Source organism: Rhinopithecus roxellana, chromosome 6 (assembly GCF_007565055.1).
Source record: "Rhinopithecus roxellana isolate Shanxi Qingling chromosome 6, ASM756505v1, whole genome shotgun sequence".
Taxonomy (NCBI): Eukaryota; Metazoa; Chordata; class Mammalia; order Primates; family Cercopithecidae; genus Rhinopithecus; species Rhinopithecus roxellana.
The window spans coordinates 110,159,193-110,174,931 of record NC_044554.1 but is presented as its reverse complement, the minus strand read 5'-3'; the positions used below and the strand labels follow the sequence as shown (position 1 = coordinate 110,174,931).

At 45.8% G+C, this 15,739-nt stretch overlaps 1 protein-coding gene across 10 annotated transcripts in view; it reads left to right on the top strand.

The window, feature by feature from the left end:
* Nucleotides 1-1,412: 1,412 nt before the first annotated feature.
* KMT2C (lysine methyltransferase 2C) overlaps nucleotides 1,413-15,739 on the top strand; it is a 305,698-nt gene continuing 291,371 nt past the window's right edge. For 9 of the 10 annotated variants that reach the window (XM_030933367.1, XM_030933361.1, XM_030933362.1 and 6 more), the window contains exon 1: nucleotides 1,943-2,323. In XM_030933367.1, the coding sequence (XP_030789227.1) occupies nucleotides 2,163-2,323 (161 nt within the window). In that variant the 5' untranslated portion in view covers nucleotides 1,943-2,162. Of the gene's footprint in view, nucleotides 1,435-1,942; nucleotides 2,324-15,739 lie in introns of those variants that run through there. The other variant, XM_030933358.1, reaches the window with a different exon arrangement.

Below are 15,739 nucleotides of genomic sequence, written 5' to 3'. Positions count from 1 at the left end.
TGCTTTCAAATTTGTACCTAGTAAACTTTCACTAGATCACATCATATGTTTATCACGAGTCATGTATATGTTGTATTTCTATGTGTAATCGTCAGGCACTTTTAATTTCTAGTTTGCATTTACCATGCCAGCCTCACCCTCAACCCCAAATTTCCTTTGGTTATAAATTTTGTAAATTTGAAAGAGCCAGCAGGGATTAAACCCTGAAGGAATTCAAATGACTCTCTGACTTTATTCCTCATTTCAGCCATTTCAAAAAATTATGCTTTCATTTAGAATAGGCTCTGGGAATCAAAGTGTGTATATTTTGCCCAAGTAGAAGACACAGTTTAAAGTTAACATCCTAGCCACTAGAAGGGAAAGCGAACAACATCGCTGAAAAAGGAGCCTATTGTTTTTACCTTACACTAAAACTACATTGCAAAGATCAAAAGAAATCAAGATGAGAGTGTGTCTCTTAATGCCAGGCCCAAAGTAGATGCTTATTAAATGATAGTTTACCCCAATCCTTCACAAATGGTTGATAGGTCTATTTCTCCCCTATTCAAATCTAGAATTTGTTCACTCCCATATACTAATGGATAGTGAATGGAAAGCACAATATAGATCATCGTCCAAGCATCAGGTATTAGCCTGAGAAATCCAGAATCCCGTATTTGTAACTGTCCTCCTTGAGAAAGTGCATTTTTCAGGCGGATTCTAGCCCCATTTTTCTTTTTACCATTTTTGCATATTATAAGAGGTGGCTTAGAAATACTTCGAAATTTGCCTCTTCGTCACAACACACTGAACGTTAAGATCAAGTGGTTGGGTTTTTATTGGCTTATTTTGTCTTTCACCGTTTTATTTCTCGAGCTGTCATCGTTCTTTTCGTATTACCTCCTTATGAACCTTTTCTGGATTAAAAAAATGACGTTATAATAACGAAACTCTAACTGGCGTTGGATTAGAACGAAGTTGACTCCATTCCTTTTCCTCCCCGTAGTGTGGGCGCTACGAGGAACGACCTCGGCGAGAACCAGCGAAGCCCGGGCTGCCCTTGCCCTGCGGGCGCACGCTTGCTCCCCACGCCGGGGCAGCATCGGCGTGTGTCCGCGGCTCCCTCCCGCCCTCGCCCGCAGTCCCCCGATCCCGATCCCGGATCTCTGGGTCCACAGCTTGGCTCCCTCCCGAGCCGGAGCCGGAGCCGGAGCCGGAGTCGCGGCTGGGCCCGGCCGCCGCGTCACAGGGGGAGGGAACCCAGGGGGAGGGGGAGGGGCGGTGAGGTCAGCGGCGGCGGCGCGTCCGCGGGCGGCGGGAGCGGCGCATGCGCGGAGCGAGGCCCGTGAGTGGCAGCGGCGGCGAACGGGGGGCGGGCGAGGGGCCGAGAGTGGGGGAGCGGGCGGGGGCCGTCGAGGCGGCGGTGTGTGGGCGCGACGGCTGCGAGTTGGAGAGGTCTGTGGTGCGGGTCGCCCCGGGGAAACCCCGGCGCGGGCCTCGCGCGACGGCCACGGTCGCGCGGCGTGTGTGTGGGGTCCACGCACACCCGCAAAACTTCCTCCTCCCCTGCTCCGGGAGAGCGAGCGAGCGTGTGTGAGAGAGCGAGTGTGAGGAGCGAGCCGCGGCCCGGCGCCCAGCGCCACCACTGGAGCAGCTGTCAAAACTTCGCCGCCGCCGCCGCCCGGGCCTGACGGGCCTGACGCGCGGGGGAGGGGCGGCCGGCCGAGGGCGGGACCCCCTCGTCGCCCCCGCCGGGCCCCGCGGCCCGCCCTCCCCGCGCCGGGCCCCTTTCTCCTCCCGCCGCGGGCGGCCCGGGGGAGGGGCCGCGGGCGGAGACCCCGGGGGCCGGCGCCCCTCACGCCGCCCGCCCGCCTGGCTGCCCCGCCCGCCCGCACCCGCCGGCCCCGCCCGCCCCGCACCGCCCGCCCCGCCCGCCGCCCCCCGCCCGGCCCCTGCGCGCGGAGGTGCGCGCGCCCGCGCCGATGTGTGTGAGTGCGTGTCCTGCTCGCTCCATGTTGCCGCCTCTCCCGGTACCTGCTGCTGCTCCCGGGGCTGCGGGAAATGCGAGAGGCTGAGCCGGGGAGGAGGAACCCGAGCAGCAGCGGCGGCGGCGGCGGCCGCGGCGGCGGGAGGAGCCCCCCTGGAGGAGGACCGGGATCCATGTGTCTTTCCTGGTGACTAGGATGTCGTCGGAGGAGGACAAGAGCGTGGAGCAGCCGCAGCCGCCGCCACCACCCCCCGAGGAGCCTGGAGCCCCGGCCCCGAGCCCCGCAGCCGCAGACAAAAGACCTCGGGGCCGGCCTCGCAAAGATGGCGCTTCCCCTTTCCAGAGAGCCAGAAAGAAGTAAGTTGAGTGCGAGGGAGCCAGGCCGGGAGCCAGCGGCGGCGCCGGGCAGGAGCTGTCACCGGGCGCCCGCCCCGCGGCCTCCGCGCCCCGGCGCCCCCCGGCGGGGTGGGGGCGGGGCGGGCCCGCGGGCGGCGGCGGCGGCGGCGGCTCCCGGCCCCGGCCCCGCGCCCCTCGGTAGCCGCCCGCGCCCGGCCTCCCCCGCTCCGCGCCGCCCGCCCGGGCTCCCGCCGGCGCCGGGCTCCGCACACTTTACTTTTCAGTCGGGCCTTTTCGCTGGGTCTTCTCCACGACTCTTCTTTGGGAGAAATTTCTCGTAGCCGCGTCTTGGCCTAGCTGGATCACTGAGAAAACAAACCCGGAGCGCGCCCAGGTAGTCCCCGGACGGACTCCGGGCGAACCGCCGAGCCGTCGGCGCTCGGGAAACTCTCGGAGCTGTCAAAACGCCCGGACCGGGTGGTCTCGGGGCGCGGGCTGGGGGGAGAAGAAAGCGGCCGGGCGAGTGCAGCTTTTGTTTGTCAGCGACTTGCTCCTGGAACTTTTCCTGGTCCCAAACCTGTGTTTTCTTCTTTTGATGATATATTAGGAAGCCATTTGACTTCTTCCTTCCCCCTCCCCCAACACCCAGAACCGCACGCCCGGGCTCCGAAAGCACAACTTCTGTGGGATCCCATAGCTTCGGGGAACGGCCTGCCTAAGTTTTGGAGACGTAGCCAGTGTCCCCTCGTAAGGCAGAATACCAAGAGCGCTTATTCGGAGAGAGTGCAGATGTAAATGTCGCTTCTCTCGTAAGTCTTAGCTGTAAGGGGCTTGGGAATAGGTTCGCCTGCCTTTGAGCATACAGTAGGGCTCGACACCAGCTTATTAGAGGACCAGAGATTTCTTACAGAACGGTATTTGACGGCTTTGCTTGTAAATTAAGAAACCCGTTTTAGTGCCAGCGAACTGCTCGGCTTCTGTGGCTCTTGTGTGTGCCGTGGAAGAACTGTGACTGTCTCTCGAAGTTGTAGAATGGCGTGTGTGCTTACTCATTTCATGATATGATATTCTCATTGAACTGTCGGGAGTGGAAGGGTGCGCTGAGACGTGAAGGAAGCCAGCACGTTCATGGATAGGCTGTTTCTTTGGTTCGGGTGCATTCATTTAGTAATAGTATTGTTGTTTGGTGATTTGTAGTAAAAATAGTAGCGTGAACTGAGGTATAGCAGAGCTGGGTTATGGGAACCCATTAAGCTCTTGACTTCAATGTGCTCTTTTCTTGCCCGGGTGTCCTTTTACTATAAAATGATTCAGGGCCTTCAACTTGCCTCCATATTTTATTGCTAGCTCTTACTTAGCTATGATAATCGTGAGGGAAGCAGGTACAGGATGTGTATACATTATTACGGTAGCTTCTTCGGGATACAGGGTTAGGGCTTATTTACTATGCCACTTGCGTTGTAGTATAATGGCAAGTATAAAATACCCTTACTCTATATTAACTGAAATTTGGAGAAGGAAGTGGAGGTTTAAGTAATTTTTAGACGTCTCAGCCACTTCTACATCCTTTAAAGCAACTCAGGACAAGCCATATTGGGGTTTTACCTTGATTGCCTCCCATTTCACCATTTGAAAAGCATTTCTTCGTCTCTTACTGAACATTAATTTGCGATTATTGTTTTAAATTTGCATTTTAATTCTTACCCTGGAAAGAGTAGATCTATGTTGTCACACCCCACACCCCATACTCATGCACACGCGCACACTCACACGCACGCTCACACTCGCACACACACCCTACTTTTGAAATGAGCTCATTTGTATTAGTGCAGCTCCTGGGTGCACTGGACGATGAGGGTATTGCCACTTTATTATTTTAATTCTTAATCTCATATTATGAAGAAATAGGTAGCCTTTGGAGAACACAAAAAATTTCTGCTGAATGACAGTATAATCTAACACTATGAAACATCAAAACTTTTGGAAATATGTAGAACAAATGTAAGTCTTTAGAGAGCTTTTTCTTTTAGATTTGAAAACTAGTACTGCATTCTTTGTAGGAAAGTAAAGTCTACTGGTAAATTTGACAGGTCTAAACTTTTTAGAGCGTTCTTTTTGCAGTTGTGTCTTTTGAAGGGAATGGAATCTCCAGTTGTATTTAGAAACGTGAATGGAAACTAACATATGATTTGGAAAGCAAAGAGAAGGTTTTTCAATTGTGTATCTCTATATTGTCTAAGAATCCATGCAGAAAAGACCCTGTAGTTGAGTAGTAAAGACTCTGAAAGTGAAACTTACGTGTAACCAGTGTAAATTAGGTTTGTAACAAGTGAAATTATGTGAAATTGCAAATAATTCACCTGAGAAATGAAAATTAATCTTCTTTGCTAAATACCATAGAGGTATTTTAAGTTGTTAACATTACTTAGATGTTCATGAACTTAGTGAGTTACATTAAGTAGAGAAGATGTCCTCCCCCCCTCATGAAGTCTTGCTCTATAGCCCAGGCTGTAGTGCAGTGTTATGATCTAGGCTCACCACAACCTCCGCCTCCTGGATTCAAGCGATTCTCCTGCCTCAGCCTCCAGAGTAGCTGGGATTACAGGCATGTGCCATTGCATCCAGCTAATTTTTTGTATTTTTAGTAGAGACAGGGTTTCATCATGTTGGCCAGGCTGGTCTTGAACCCCCAACCTCAGGTAATCCACCCGGCTTGGCCTCCCAAAGTGCCAGGATTACAGGCGTGAGCCACCACACCCAGCTGAGAAGATGCCTTTTGACACTAAAGTGGATTTGTGTATTTATCTTTGGCTTAAAAAAACATGCACCACCAATTACACTTTCCTCAAGTTTAAAATTTTAATAATTAGGTAAATAAATAAAGCATTTTGTTGTCTTACAGTGTTAGCTAGATTGTTTTTGTGTGTTTTATTGTGAATTAAAAGCATAGCTGTGTAGTTACTGCTTTTACATTAACTATAAATACTTTAAAATTTTGTTTACTACCTAAAATCAATAAATTTGAACTGAAGCTATTAATCTTAGAGTTGGAAATGTAAGTACATAGAGATTTCCTGTTGTACAAATGTCAGGTGGCACAGTGAAATTTACATTCATTTGGAAGTTCCCCTTAACTGTAAAGAATATCAAATTATTTGATAATTTGGAGTAGTTCATAATTTTTATCAGAGGCATAGGTCTTAACCATTATCAAGCCTCTGTCAGAATATGCACGTATTAAAGATCGGATTATTTTTGTGTTAATGTTAAAAAGTTTTTCTGAATATTTTATTTTTTCCATCCTTACGCCGTAAATTCACATTACCAAGTTGGGAAGCCGAAGAAAAATTCTACTCTCTACTATGTTTCTTACCAGTTCATGAAAATTAGAAATGGTGTGGGTGTGGGGGATAGGGGTGGGTGTACAGAAGCAGCAGGTGGTAGGGATAGGATTTCTGAAGCACTATCCTTGGCCCTTTTTGAGTAAACTCGTTATACCCTGAACCACTTTCTTTTCAGAGGGCAATTGCTATTATTAGAGAGCCACCTTAAACATTATTGTTATAGAAAAATTAGGCACAACCAGTGATTGCCATTACAAGGACCAGCAAAAATGGCTAGGTTGCTACTCTGTATTTGTAATGCCCTTCCCCCAACAAAGTTTCTCGTTTTCATAGCTGTGAATTTGAAATAAGTGATAGAAAACTGTACTGCATTACAATATATATCGTTTAATAAAACAAGTTTATAGTTGAGAGATAGCACTATTGTTCATGCTTTTTGAGATAATGCAAATTTGTAATTTTTATGACAGCAATTCTTAATAATTTATCGTCCAAGAGATTTGGTAAAATTTTTCATAGCTATTGGTCTCTGGGACTCAATAGGCACTGAAATGTTTTAATTCAGTTGAAAAGCTGGTTCAGGATTGCTACCCTCTCTTACCTGTTAGGAGGTTGTTCTTTAACTTGACCTGAAATTCCCATGAATAAGAACCTGGTTTTTTTTTTTTTTTGGGCGAGTCTCGCTCTGTCACCCAGGCTGGAGTGCAGTGGTGTGATCTCGGCTCACTGCAGCTTCCGCCTCCCAGGTTCAAGTGATTCTCCTGTCTCAGCCTCCTGAGTAGCTGGAGTAGCTGGGACTACAGGCGCATACTACTATGCCTGGCTGATTTTTGTATTTTTAGTAGAGACGAGGTTTCACCGTGTTAGCCAGGATGGTCTAAATCTATTGACCTTGTGCCTTGTGATCTGCCTGCCTCGCCTCCCAAAGTGCTGGGATTACGGGTGTGAGCTACCACACCAGGGTATTTCTAATATTTGAGAAGATGTTGTTTTTAGTCTGTTATACAAATTTATATAAAACGTACTGGTTACTACTATGTAAACTTGATAAACATGAATTTCCATGGAAATTTAAAAGTATCACAATTTGTTTTCCCATTCTGAAACCTGCGATTTATTACATTTTCCTATTATTTTAGTTAATTCCATAATGCTGGATTTGTTGTCAGTTTCCCGAGTGACAAGCCACACTGCTTCCTCTCATTCATCTATTCCACAAAACTGCAAAATTTCCCAGATCACAGTCAGGTTTCTCTGGGTAGGTAGTGGTTGTTCAACTCTGTAAACTTAAGTCACTTTAAATTTATGACGGAGGGGCTTTGTGAAACTTCATTGACCTTCCAAGGTGAAAATTGGTCAGTTTTCAGTTATAAAGGACATTAAGGATGGGTGTGGTGGCTGATACATGTAATCCCAGCACTTTGGGGACACTGAGTCAGGAGGCTCACTTGATCCTTATTTAAAAGGAGTTTGAGACCAGCCTGGGGAACAAAGTGAGGCCTTGTCTCTACAAAAAATCAGCTGGGTGTGGTGGTAGGTACCTGTAGTCCCAGCTACTCTGGAGACTGAGCTGAGAGAGGATTGTGTGAGGCTTGGATGTTGAGCCTGCAGTGAACTGAGGTCACGCCACTACATTCTAGTCAGGTGACAGAGCAAGACTCTCTAAATAAATAAATAGGAACATTAGATGGTCTCTCTGCGCTCTTGCCTGGTGCGGACGTGTTAAGATACCCTCGCTAGGTTGTGATTTAGTTTTTAATCTGTGAGATGTTTGGGCCAAACAATTTTTAGCTGCCATGGAATAAACTTGCCAGTCAGCGTGTGAGTTTGTGTTTGCCTTTACTTTTTTTATTTTTTATTTTTTATTTTTTTTTATTTTTTATTTTTTATTTTTTATTTTTTTTGAGACGGAGTCTCGCGCTGTCGCCCAGGCTGGAGTGCAGTGGCCGGATCTCAGCTCACTGCAAGCTCCGCCTCTCGAGTTTACACCATTCTCCTGCCTCAGCCTCCCAAGTAGCTGGGACTACAGGCGCCCGCCAACTCGCCCGGCTAGTTTTTTGTATTTTTTTAGTAGAGACGGGGTTTCGCCGTGTTAGCTAGGTTGGTCTCGATCTCCTGACCTCGCGATCCACCCGTCTCGGCCTCCCAAAGTGCTGGGATTACAGGCTTGAGCCACCGCGCCCGGCCTACTTTTTTTATTTGTATATTGTTTTGGTACGTTTTTATCTTTTAATTTCAGAAAGCTGATTAATCTCTTCCTTTTCTCTTTAAATATTTTCTTTATCATGTTTGTGCTGCAGTGGTTATTTTGAGAACTTGTTGGCAGGATAAGTTGCAAAAGTTACGAAGTAGAATAGAGATTTTTTTTTTTTTTTTGAGACGGAGTCTCATTCTCTTGCCCAGGCTGGAGTGTGGTGGTGTGATCCTGGCACACTGCAGCCGCCACTCTCTGGGTTCAAGCGATTCTTCTGGCTCAGCCTCCTAAAAAGCTGGGATTACAGTCGCGTGCCACTACACCCAGCTAATTTTTGTGTTTTTATAGAGATGGGGTTTCACCATGTTGGCCAGGCTGGTCTCGAACTCCTGACCTGAGGTGATCTGCCCGCCTCGGCCTCCCAAAGTGCTGGGATTACAGACATGAGCCACCACACCCGGCTGAGATGATTTCTTTTTTTATTATGGCCATTGCCTATAGATGTATGCTGGTGGTTATCTGTAAAAATATAATAGAAAGGCCGGGCGTGGTAGCTCACACCTGTAATCTTAGCACTTTGGGAGGCTGAGGCCAGTGGATCACAAGGTCAGGAGTTTGAGACCAGCCTGGCCAATATGGTGAAACCCCGTCTCTACTAAAAATACAAAAATTAGCTGGGTGTGGTGTGGGCACCTATAGTCCCAGTGACTCGGGAGGCTGAGGCAGGAGAATCGCTTGAACCCACGAGGCGGAGGTTTCAGTGAGCTGAGATTGCGCTGTTGCACACCAGCCTGGGTGACAGAGTGAGACTGTGTCTCAAAAAGAAAAAAGAAAAAAAAAAAAAGACCAATCTTGAATTTATACTTGGAGGTGTGGATCCCTTTATTTGCAGAATTTGAAGGACTTAAGAGCACAAGTTAAGAGAAACAGAAATGACACAGCTCTTTTTGCACTTTGTAGTATTCTAGAAAAAGCCTCATGTAAAGGTAGGAAAATTGTTTCACTTTGTTTCTGCTGTGAATTTTGTGACGGCAGTAACTACATATGATTCACAAATGTAAACATTGTGTAGCAAGTCTTAAGTTTTCTATACTTTTCTGTAACTTTTTAGGCCTTTCATTTGGTACATGTTATTTAAAGAGCTACAAAGTGCTAAGTATGTCCTGGGATGAACAGTCAACCCTGGAAGATTGATTGTGGCCTAGAGGGGTGCTCAAAGATTTGGAGGAAGTAGTATTTGAATTAGACCTTGAAGGTTGGTGGGATTTAGCCAAGTAGAATGACAAGAGAATAAGTGTGTGAGGGAGCAATGTGAATGAAATTATTGAGGAAAGGAGGTGTAAAAGGTGGGGTGGCGTGTGACTGACTAGAACAGAGACTGCGTGTAGTGGTGAGGCCAAGCTGTGATAGTTCTTGAATGCTAGACTCATGAGTTAGGGCTTTATCTGGTAGTCCAGGAGTTATAAACTGCTTACAGGTAGCAGCTAAGCAATTTAAATGAATAGTAGGCTGCTTCTAAGAATCTGAATGACAACTGACACTTTAGACCTTGGGTTGGGGAGAAAATGGGGAATAAAAACAGCCTTGGGGAAGTCTAGGAGTTCTCCTGCCCTGCTTAAGGTGAAACTGGTACAGAATTCTGGCTGATGGTTGCTATTTGAGATACTGTTTCTAGATTTTTCAAGAGGGTGGATGGAAACTTGGATTTTTATGATTTTTTTTTTCTTCTTTTTCTTTTTTGAGATGGAGTTTTACTCTTGTTGCCCAGGTTAGAGGGCAATGGCGCGATCTCGGCTCACTGCAACCTCTTCCTCCTGGTTACGAGCAATTCTCCTACGTCAGCCTCCCGTGTAGCTGGGATTACAGGCGCCCACCACCATGCCCGGCTAGTTTTTTTTTGTAGTTTTAGTAGAGACGGGGTTTCACCATGTTGGCCAGGCTGGTCTCGAACTCCTTACCTCAGGTGATCCACCCGCCTTGGCCTCCCGAAGTGGTGGGATTACAGGCATGAGCCACTGTGCCCAGCCCTTTTTATGGTTTTTAAACTTGGATTTTAGATGTTTTTCATTAATTAGAATCTAAAACAGTATTTGTGACTACATCTTGTAGACTAGGTTTAATCCATGGACCACCAGGGGACTACAGGTCTCAATCTCTGCTTTATGCCCGATTATTTTATTTTTTAAATGAAAGTTTTCAAAGCAGGTACACTATTCTTGAGGATAGGAACCTTACTAAATTGCTCTGTATTCTGTTTAGCATTTTATACATTCGAATGTAGGCACTCAAATACTTGCTGATTTAATGATGCCTATTATTAAAAAAAACCACTCTGGTAATAATATGGAGGCAGGAGTTACCTGGAGGCAGAGATAATAGGCTGTTACAATAGTTGTAGTATGAGTGATCAAGCCAAAACGTAGAATGTTGGTAGTGTGAATGGGGAGGAAGATCCCAGTCACTGCAAAGGAGGAATTCAGAAGTTTCTGGCATAGATGTTGTAGCAGGCATCCAGATCGATTGGATGCCTGCTAAGCATTTGTGCAAGTAGGACTGGAGTTGAGTAATCAATTAGGGCAAGTATTTAAAGATGTTACTTAACATGTAGTCACTGAGAATATGGGGTATGGGAAATAGTAAAGGATTAGGATGCTTTGTTGCCCTTAGAAGATGGGGGACCAATTATACCCAGAAATACAAGAAAGGAAATCAGAATATATTCTCATTACAAGTGGACAACATATACATACAGAGATGCTCATGGCAGCAGTATTAGTAGTAGAGAAAAGTTGGCAACAAGAAAATACCCATCAATGGACTACCATGCAGTTTTAAATCAAGACAGAGAGATAGATCTGTGGACCCTGAAGTGGGAGAATGTCTATATTGTTGAATTAGAGAAAAACCTCTCCAAAAGTTTAAAGCAGTAAGTTTAGTAGTAACTTTATTTTGTGAAAAGCACGTAAACCCGAACTGTGCATGTATTTTGTGCATATAAAAATATTGGGAAGGATACATAATATTAATACTCTGGGGACCTGGCGTGGTGGCTCACACCTGTAAGCCCAGCACTTTGGGAGGTCAAGGAGGGTGAGTCACAAGGTCAGGAGTTCAAGACCAGCCTGGCCAAGATGGTGAAACCTGATGTCTACTAAAACTACAAAAATTAGCCGGTCATGGTGGCAGGTGCCTGTAATCCCAGGTACTCGGGAGGCTGAGGCAGGAGAATTGCTTGAACCTGGGCGGCAGAGTTTGCAGTGAGCTGAAATTGTGCCGTTGCACTCCAGCCTGGGCGACAGAGTGAGACTCTGTCTCAAAAAAAAAAAAAAAAAAAAAAAAAAAAAAACTCTGGGGAGTATATTCTTTCAATATACATCTATGCATTAAAAAAAAAAAACAACAAAAAAAAACCCTTGGGAGGCTGAGGCAGGGAATGGTGTAAACCTGGGAGGTGGAGCTTGCAGTGAGCTGAGATCTGGCCACTGCACTCCAGCCTGGGCGAAAGAGCAAGACTCTGTCTCAAAAAATAAATAAATAAATACATAAAATAAAAATAAAAAAAAACTAATAGTTCAGAAAAAGTAAATCATTTGACAGATGAGAAAACCAAATTCTGGGGACATCACTGATTATAGAGCTAAGACCTTCTGGATTCAAGTCTAGGTTGTACTACATATTATCTGTTTGACCTTGGGCAAGTTAAATTTTTTGTGCCATGGTTGCCTCACATGTAGAGAGGACATAATAATATACCTAATTTAGGATTGTTGTGAATTTATATATGTGTAGAATTTAGAACAGTTTCTGGCATAGACTAAGTCCCATTAAGAGGTGCTATTGTAAGGATTTAACTACTGTTATTACTGTCATTGCCAGTAATCATCAATCATCAGTCAACCAGTTGCCTGTTATCAACTATTTAGAGACAGAAGTGATTAGAAACCAAATTCACTCTAAAAGTGCCATGATATAAGGCTGGGTATGTTGATTCACACCTGTAATCCCAGTGCTTTGGGAAGCAAAGGTGAGAGGATTGCTTAAGTCTAGGAGTTTGAGACCAGCCTGGGGAACGTAGTGAGACCCCCCCCCCCATCTCTACAAAAAATTAAAAATAGCTGGATGCGGTGTATGTACTTGTAGTTCCAGTTACTTGGGAGGCTGAGATGGGAGGATTGCTTGAGCCCAGGAGTTGGAGGCTACAGTGAGCCATGATCATGCCACTGTACTCCAGCCTGGGTAACAGAGCAAGACCCTATCTCCAAAAAAAAAAAAACAAACAAACTATGACATAAAATAATGCAGTTGTTATTGGAGGCGGGGATAGTGGGGTGGCAAAGATTTTCTTTGTGTGCAGATGTCCCCAATAAATAGAAAAAGAAGAAACATTTTTAAAAAGCTAGGTCAAAAGAAATCTCTATGCAGTGTTTTTCATTATGAGCAATACACGAAAAACAAAGCAATTCCCCAGGAATTGTATATGTAGTAATATTATTCCAATTTTTTTTTTCTTTTTTGAGACAGAGTCTCGCTCTGTTGCCCAGGCTGGAGTGCAGTGGCATGATCTCGGCTCACGGCAAGCTCCGCCTCCCGGGTTCACGCCATTTTCCTGCCTCAGCCTCCCAAGTAGCTGGGACCACAGGTGCCCGCCACCACGCCCGGCTAATTTTTTGTATTTTTAGTAGAGATGGGGTTTCACCATGTTAACCAGGATGGTCTCGATCTCCTGACCTCATGATCTGCCTGCCTCGGCCTCCCAAAGTGCTGGGATTACAGGCATGAGCCACTGTGCCCGGCCCCCCAATTTTTTATTGCTCAAACCTTTAGATGTTGTTAGAGTAGATTTTTACATGTTATAACTCTGCTGGCTAGGGTTTTATTAGTAGGCCTACCTCAGTGAGACTTATTTTAGGTGGTTTTAAAGTGATTTCTTACATCTTTTTTTTTTTTTTTTTTTTTTTGAGAAGGAGTCTCACTCTGTCACCCAGGCTGGAGTGCAGTGGCCAGATCTCAGCTCACTGCAAACTCCGCCTCCCGGGTTTACGCCATTCTCCTGCCTCAGCCTCCCGAGTAGCTGGGACTACAGGCGCCCGCCACCTCGCCCGGCTAGTTTTTTGTATTTTTTTAGTAGAGACGGGGTTTCACCGTGTTAGCCAGGATAGTCTCGATCTCCTGACCTCGTGATCCGCCCGCCTCGGCCTCCCAAAGTGCTGGGATTACAGGCTTGAGCCACCGCGCCCGGCCGGCGATTTCTTACATCTTTTATCTTTGGTCACTTTAAATCTTTACACCTTATTGTAATCGATTTACATTAGAAACAGCATACTTGATGGTCTCAGTGAAGTCTGTGTGGTTTTGTTCTTTTAGTGGAGCTTAGCAAAAAAAGAATTTCCTTGATTTCCTGATCTTTGGGATTCTAATCATATGTACCACATTTGGAATAAGCACATAGTTGAATATAAAATGACAAAATGAAACATAACCGTATTCTTTACCACAAAGTTCTCATCATTGGATTGTTCTACCATAGTTGAAGTGTTTGGTTAGTATGGCCAAGTTTTTGTTTTGATTTTGAGATGGAATTTCGCTGTTGTCGCCCAGGCTGGAGTGCAGTGGCACGATCTCGGCTTACTGCCACCTCAGCCTCCTGGGTTCAAGCGATTCTCCTTCCTCAGCCTCCCGAGTAGCTAAGATTACAGGCACCCCGCCACCATATCCGGCTAATTTTTGTATTTTTCATAGAAATGGGGTTTCACCATGTTGGCCAGGGTGGTCTCGAACTCCTGACCTCAGGTGATCCACCCGCCTTGGCCTTCCAAAGTGCAGGGATTACAGGTGTGAGCACACACAGGTGTGTGCCTGGCCCTAAGTTTTTCTTACATTAGACTTTCACCTTATAGAGTTGTAGAATATTAAAACTATTAATAGATGAGAATTCAAGAAGATTGAGTCTAATCCCTCATTTTATAGATAACTGAGTCCCAGAGAGATTATGGAATGCTAGAAGTCATATATTAAGGTGTTACTTGTACAGTAAATAAAGGAGAAGATGGTAGTCTACTGTATTGGTGACCCATAGTGAACCATGCCTGCTGGTATTCATGCTATTGTATAGTCACCTCCCTTTGTATCTTGCCTAGCCCTGTGACTCACTTTAACCAGTAGAACATAGCAAAAATGACACTCTGCTATTTTTGGGTACAAGCCTTCAGCATGTCAGGCAGCTTCTACTTTTGTACTCTTGGGAACTCTGAGTTACTGCCATGCAAGAAGCCGTCATACCTTGCTGGAGAGTTGATGTCTTGCTGGAGAGGAAGAGATTCCAAGACTATATGGAAAGAAGGAGGCCTAACTATCCAGTGTCTTTGCTGCCTTCAGCTCTTAGTTGACTTGCCTGTTGAATATAGACACACAAGTGATTAGTAAGATTAGTGAAGGGGCCAGTGTGGTGGCTTATTACTGTGCAGTCCCAGCACTCTGGGAGGCCGAGGCAGGTGGAACACCTGAGCCCAGGAGTTCAAGACCAGCCTGGGCAATATAGCAAAACACCGTCTCTACAGAAAATACAGAAATTAGCTTGGTGTGGTGGCATGTCCCTGTAGTCCTAGCTACTCAGGAGACTGAGGTGGGAGGATTGGTCGAGCCCAGGTGGTCGAGGCTGCAGTGAGCCATTATCGTGCCACTGCACTCCAGCCTGGGCGACAGAGCGAAGCCTCGTTTCTCTCTCTCACATACACACAAAAGATTAACAGGAACCACCTAGCTAAGCTCAGCCCAGTTTACAAAATCATAAATAAGTAAAATGCGGGTTGTTTTAATTTCTTTTGCTGGAAGCAGATGGTTTTCTGAATTAAGGGACTCTAAGAACAAAGAGTATTTGGAGCTGGGTGTGGTAGCACTTGCCTATAGTCCCAGCTACTCAGGAGGTTGAGGTGGGAGGATCACTTGAGCAGAGGAGTTGGAGGCTGCAGTGAGCTATGATCCTGCCACTGCGCTCCACCCAGCCTGGGTGACAGAAGAAGACCCAGTCTAAGAAAAAAAAAAAGCATTCAGGATACAAGTGATAAAAATCTTTATTTTCTGACCTCTTTTACTGAAGTAGTTAAATGAAGTTGCTCCTTAACCTTGCCCTTTATTTTTCTAAAGTATTTTGAAATAGAGATAGGTTTTATTTTTTATTTTTTTTGAGACAGAGTTTCGCTTTTGTTGCCCAGGCTGGAATGCCATGGTGCGATCTCGGCTCTCTGCATCCTCTGCCTTCTGGGTTCAAGAGATTCTCCTGCCTCAGCCTCCCTAGTAGCTGGGATTACAGCCATGTGCCACTACACCCAGCTAATTTTGCATTTTTTAGTAGAGACAGGGTTTCTCCATGTTGGTCAGGCTGGTCCCGAACACCCGACCTCAGGTGATCCGTGCACCTTGGCCTCCCAAAGTGCTGGGATTACAGGCATGAGCCACCGCACCCGGCCGATAAATTTTTATTATTGAGGAGTTTAAGTAGTCTTTAAAAATGGAATTGTCACAGTGTAGATTGGGCTATAGTTAGATCATACAGGATAGAAAGATAAAAGAATTACAAATATCAACCCTAAAAAGGATATAATTTTACCTTTTTTTTTGACTTGTGCAGAGATCTTTATATATTTGAGCGTCCTGGACTCTTGACAGAAGAACTGATTTCTATTTTTGAGCCAATTCTTGACAGCTGGGTATGTCAGTAAGGACTAGGTTCGTCTTTATGTGATTGGAAACCCCGTAATAATAATGACTTGAACAGGAGTGTTTATTTCTGTTTCACTTCAAAGTCTGGAGTGTAGGTATTGAGGCTGGTATTGTCCCTCCGCACTGCAAAGTCATCAGGGGCGTCTCCCTTTATCTCACTTCTCAGACATTTCTAGGGTG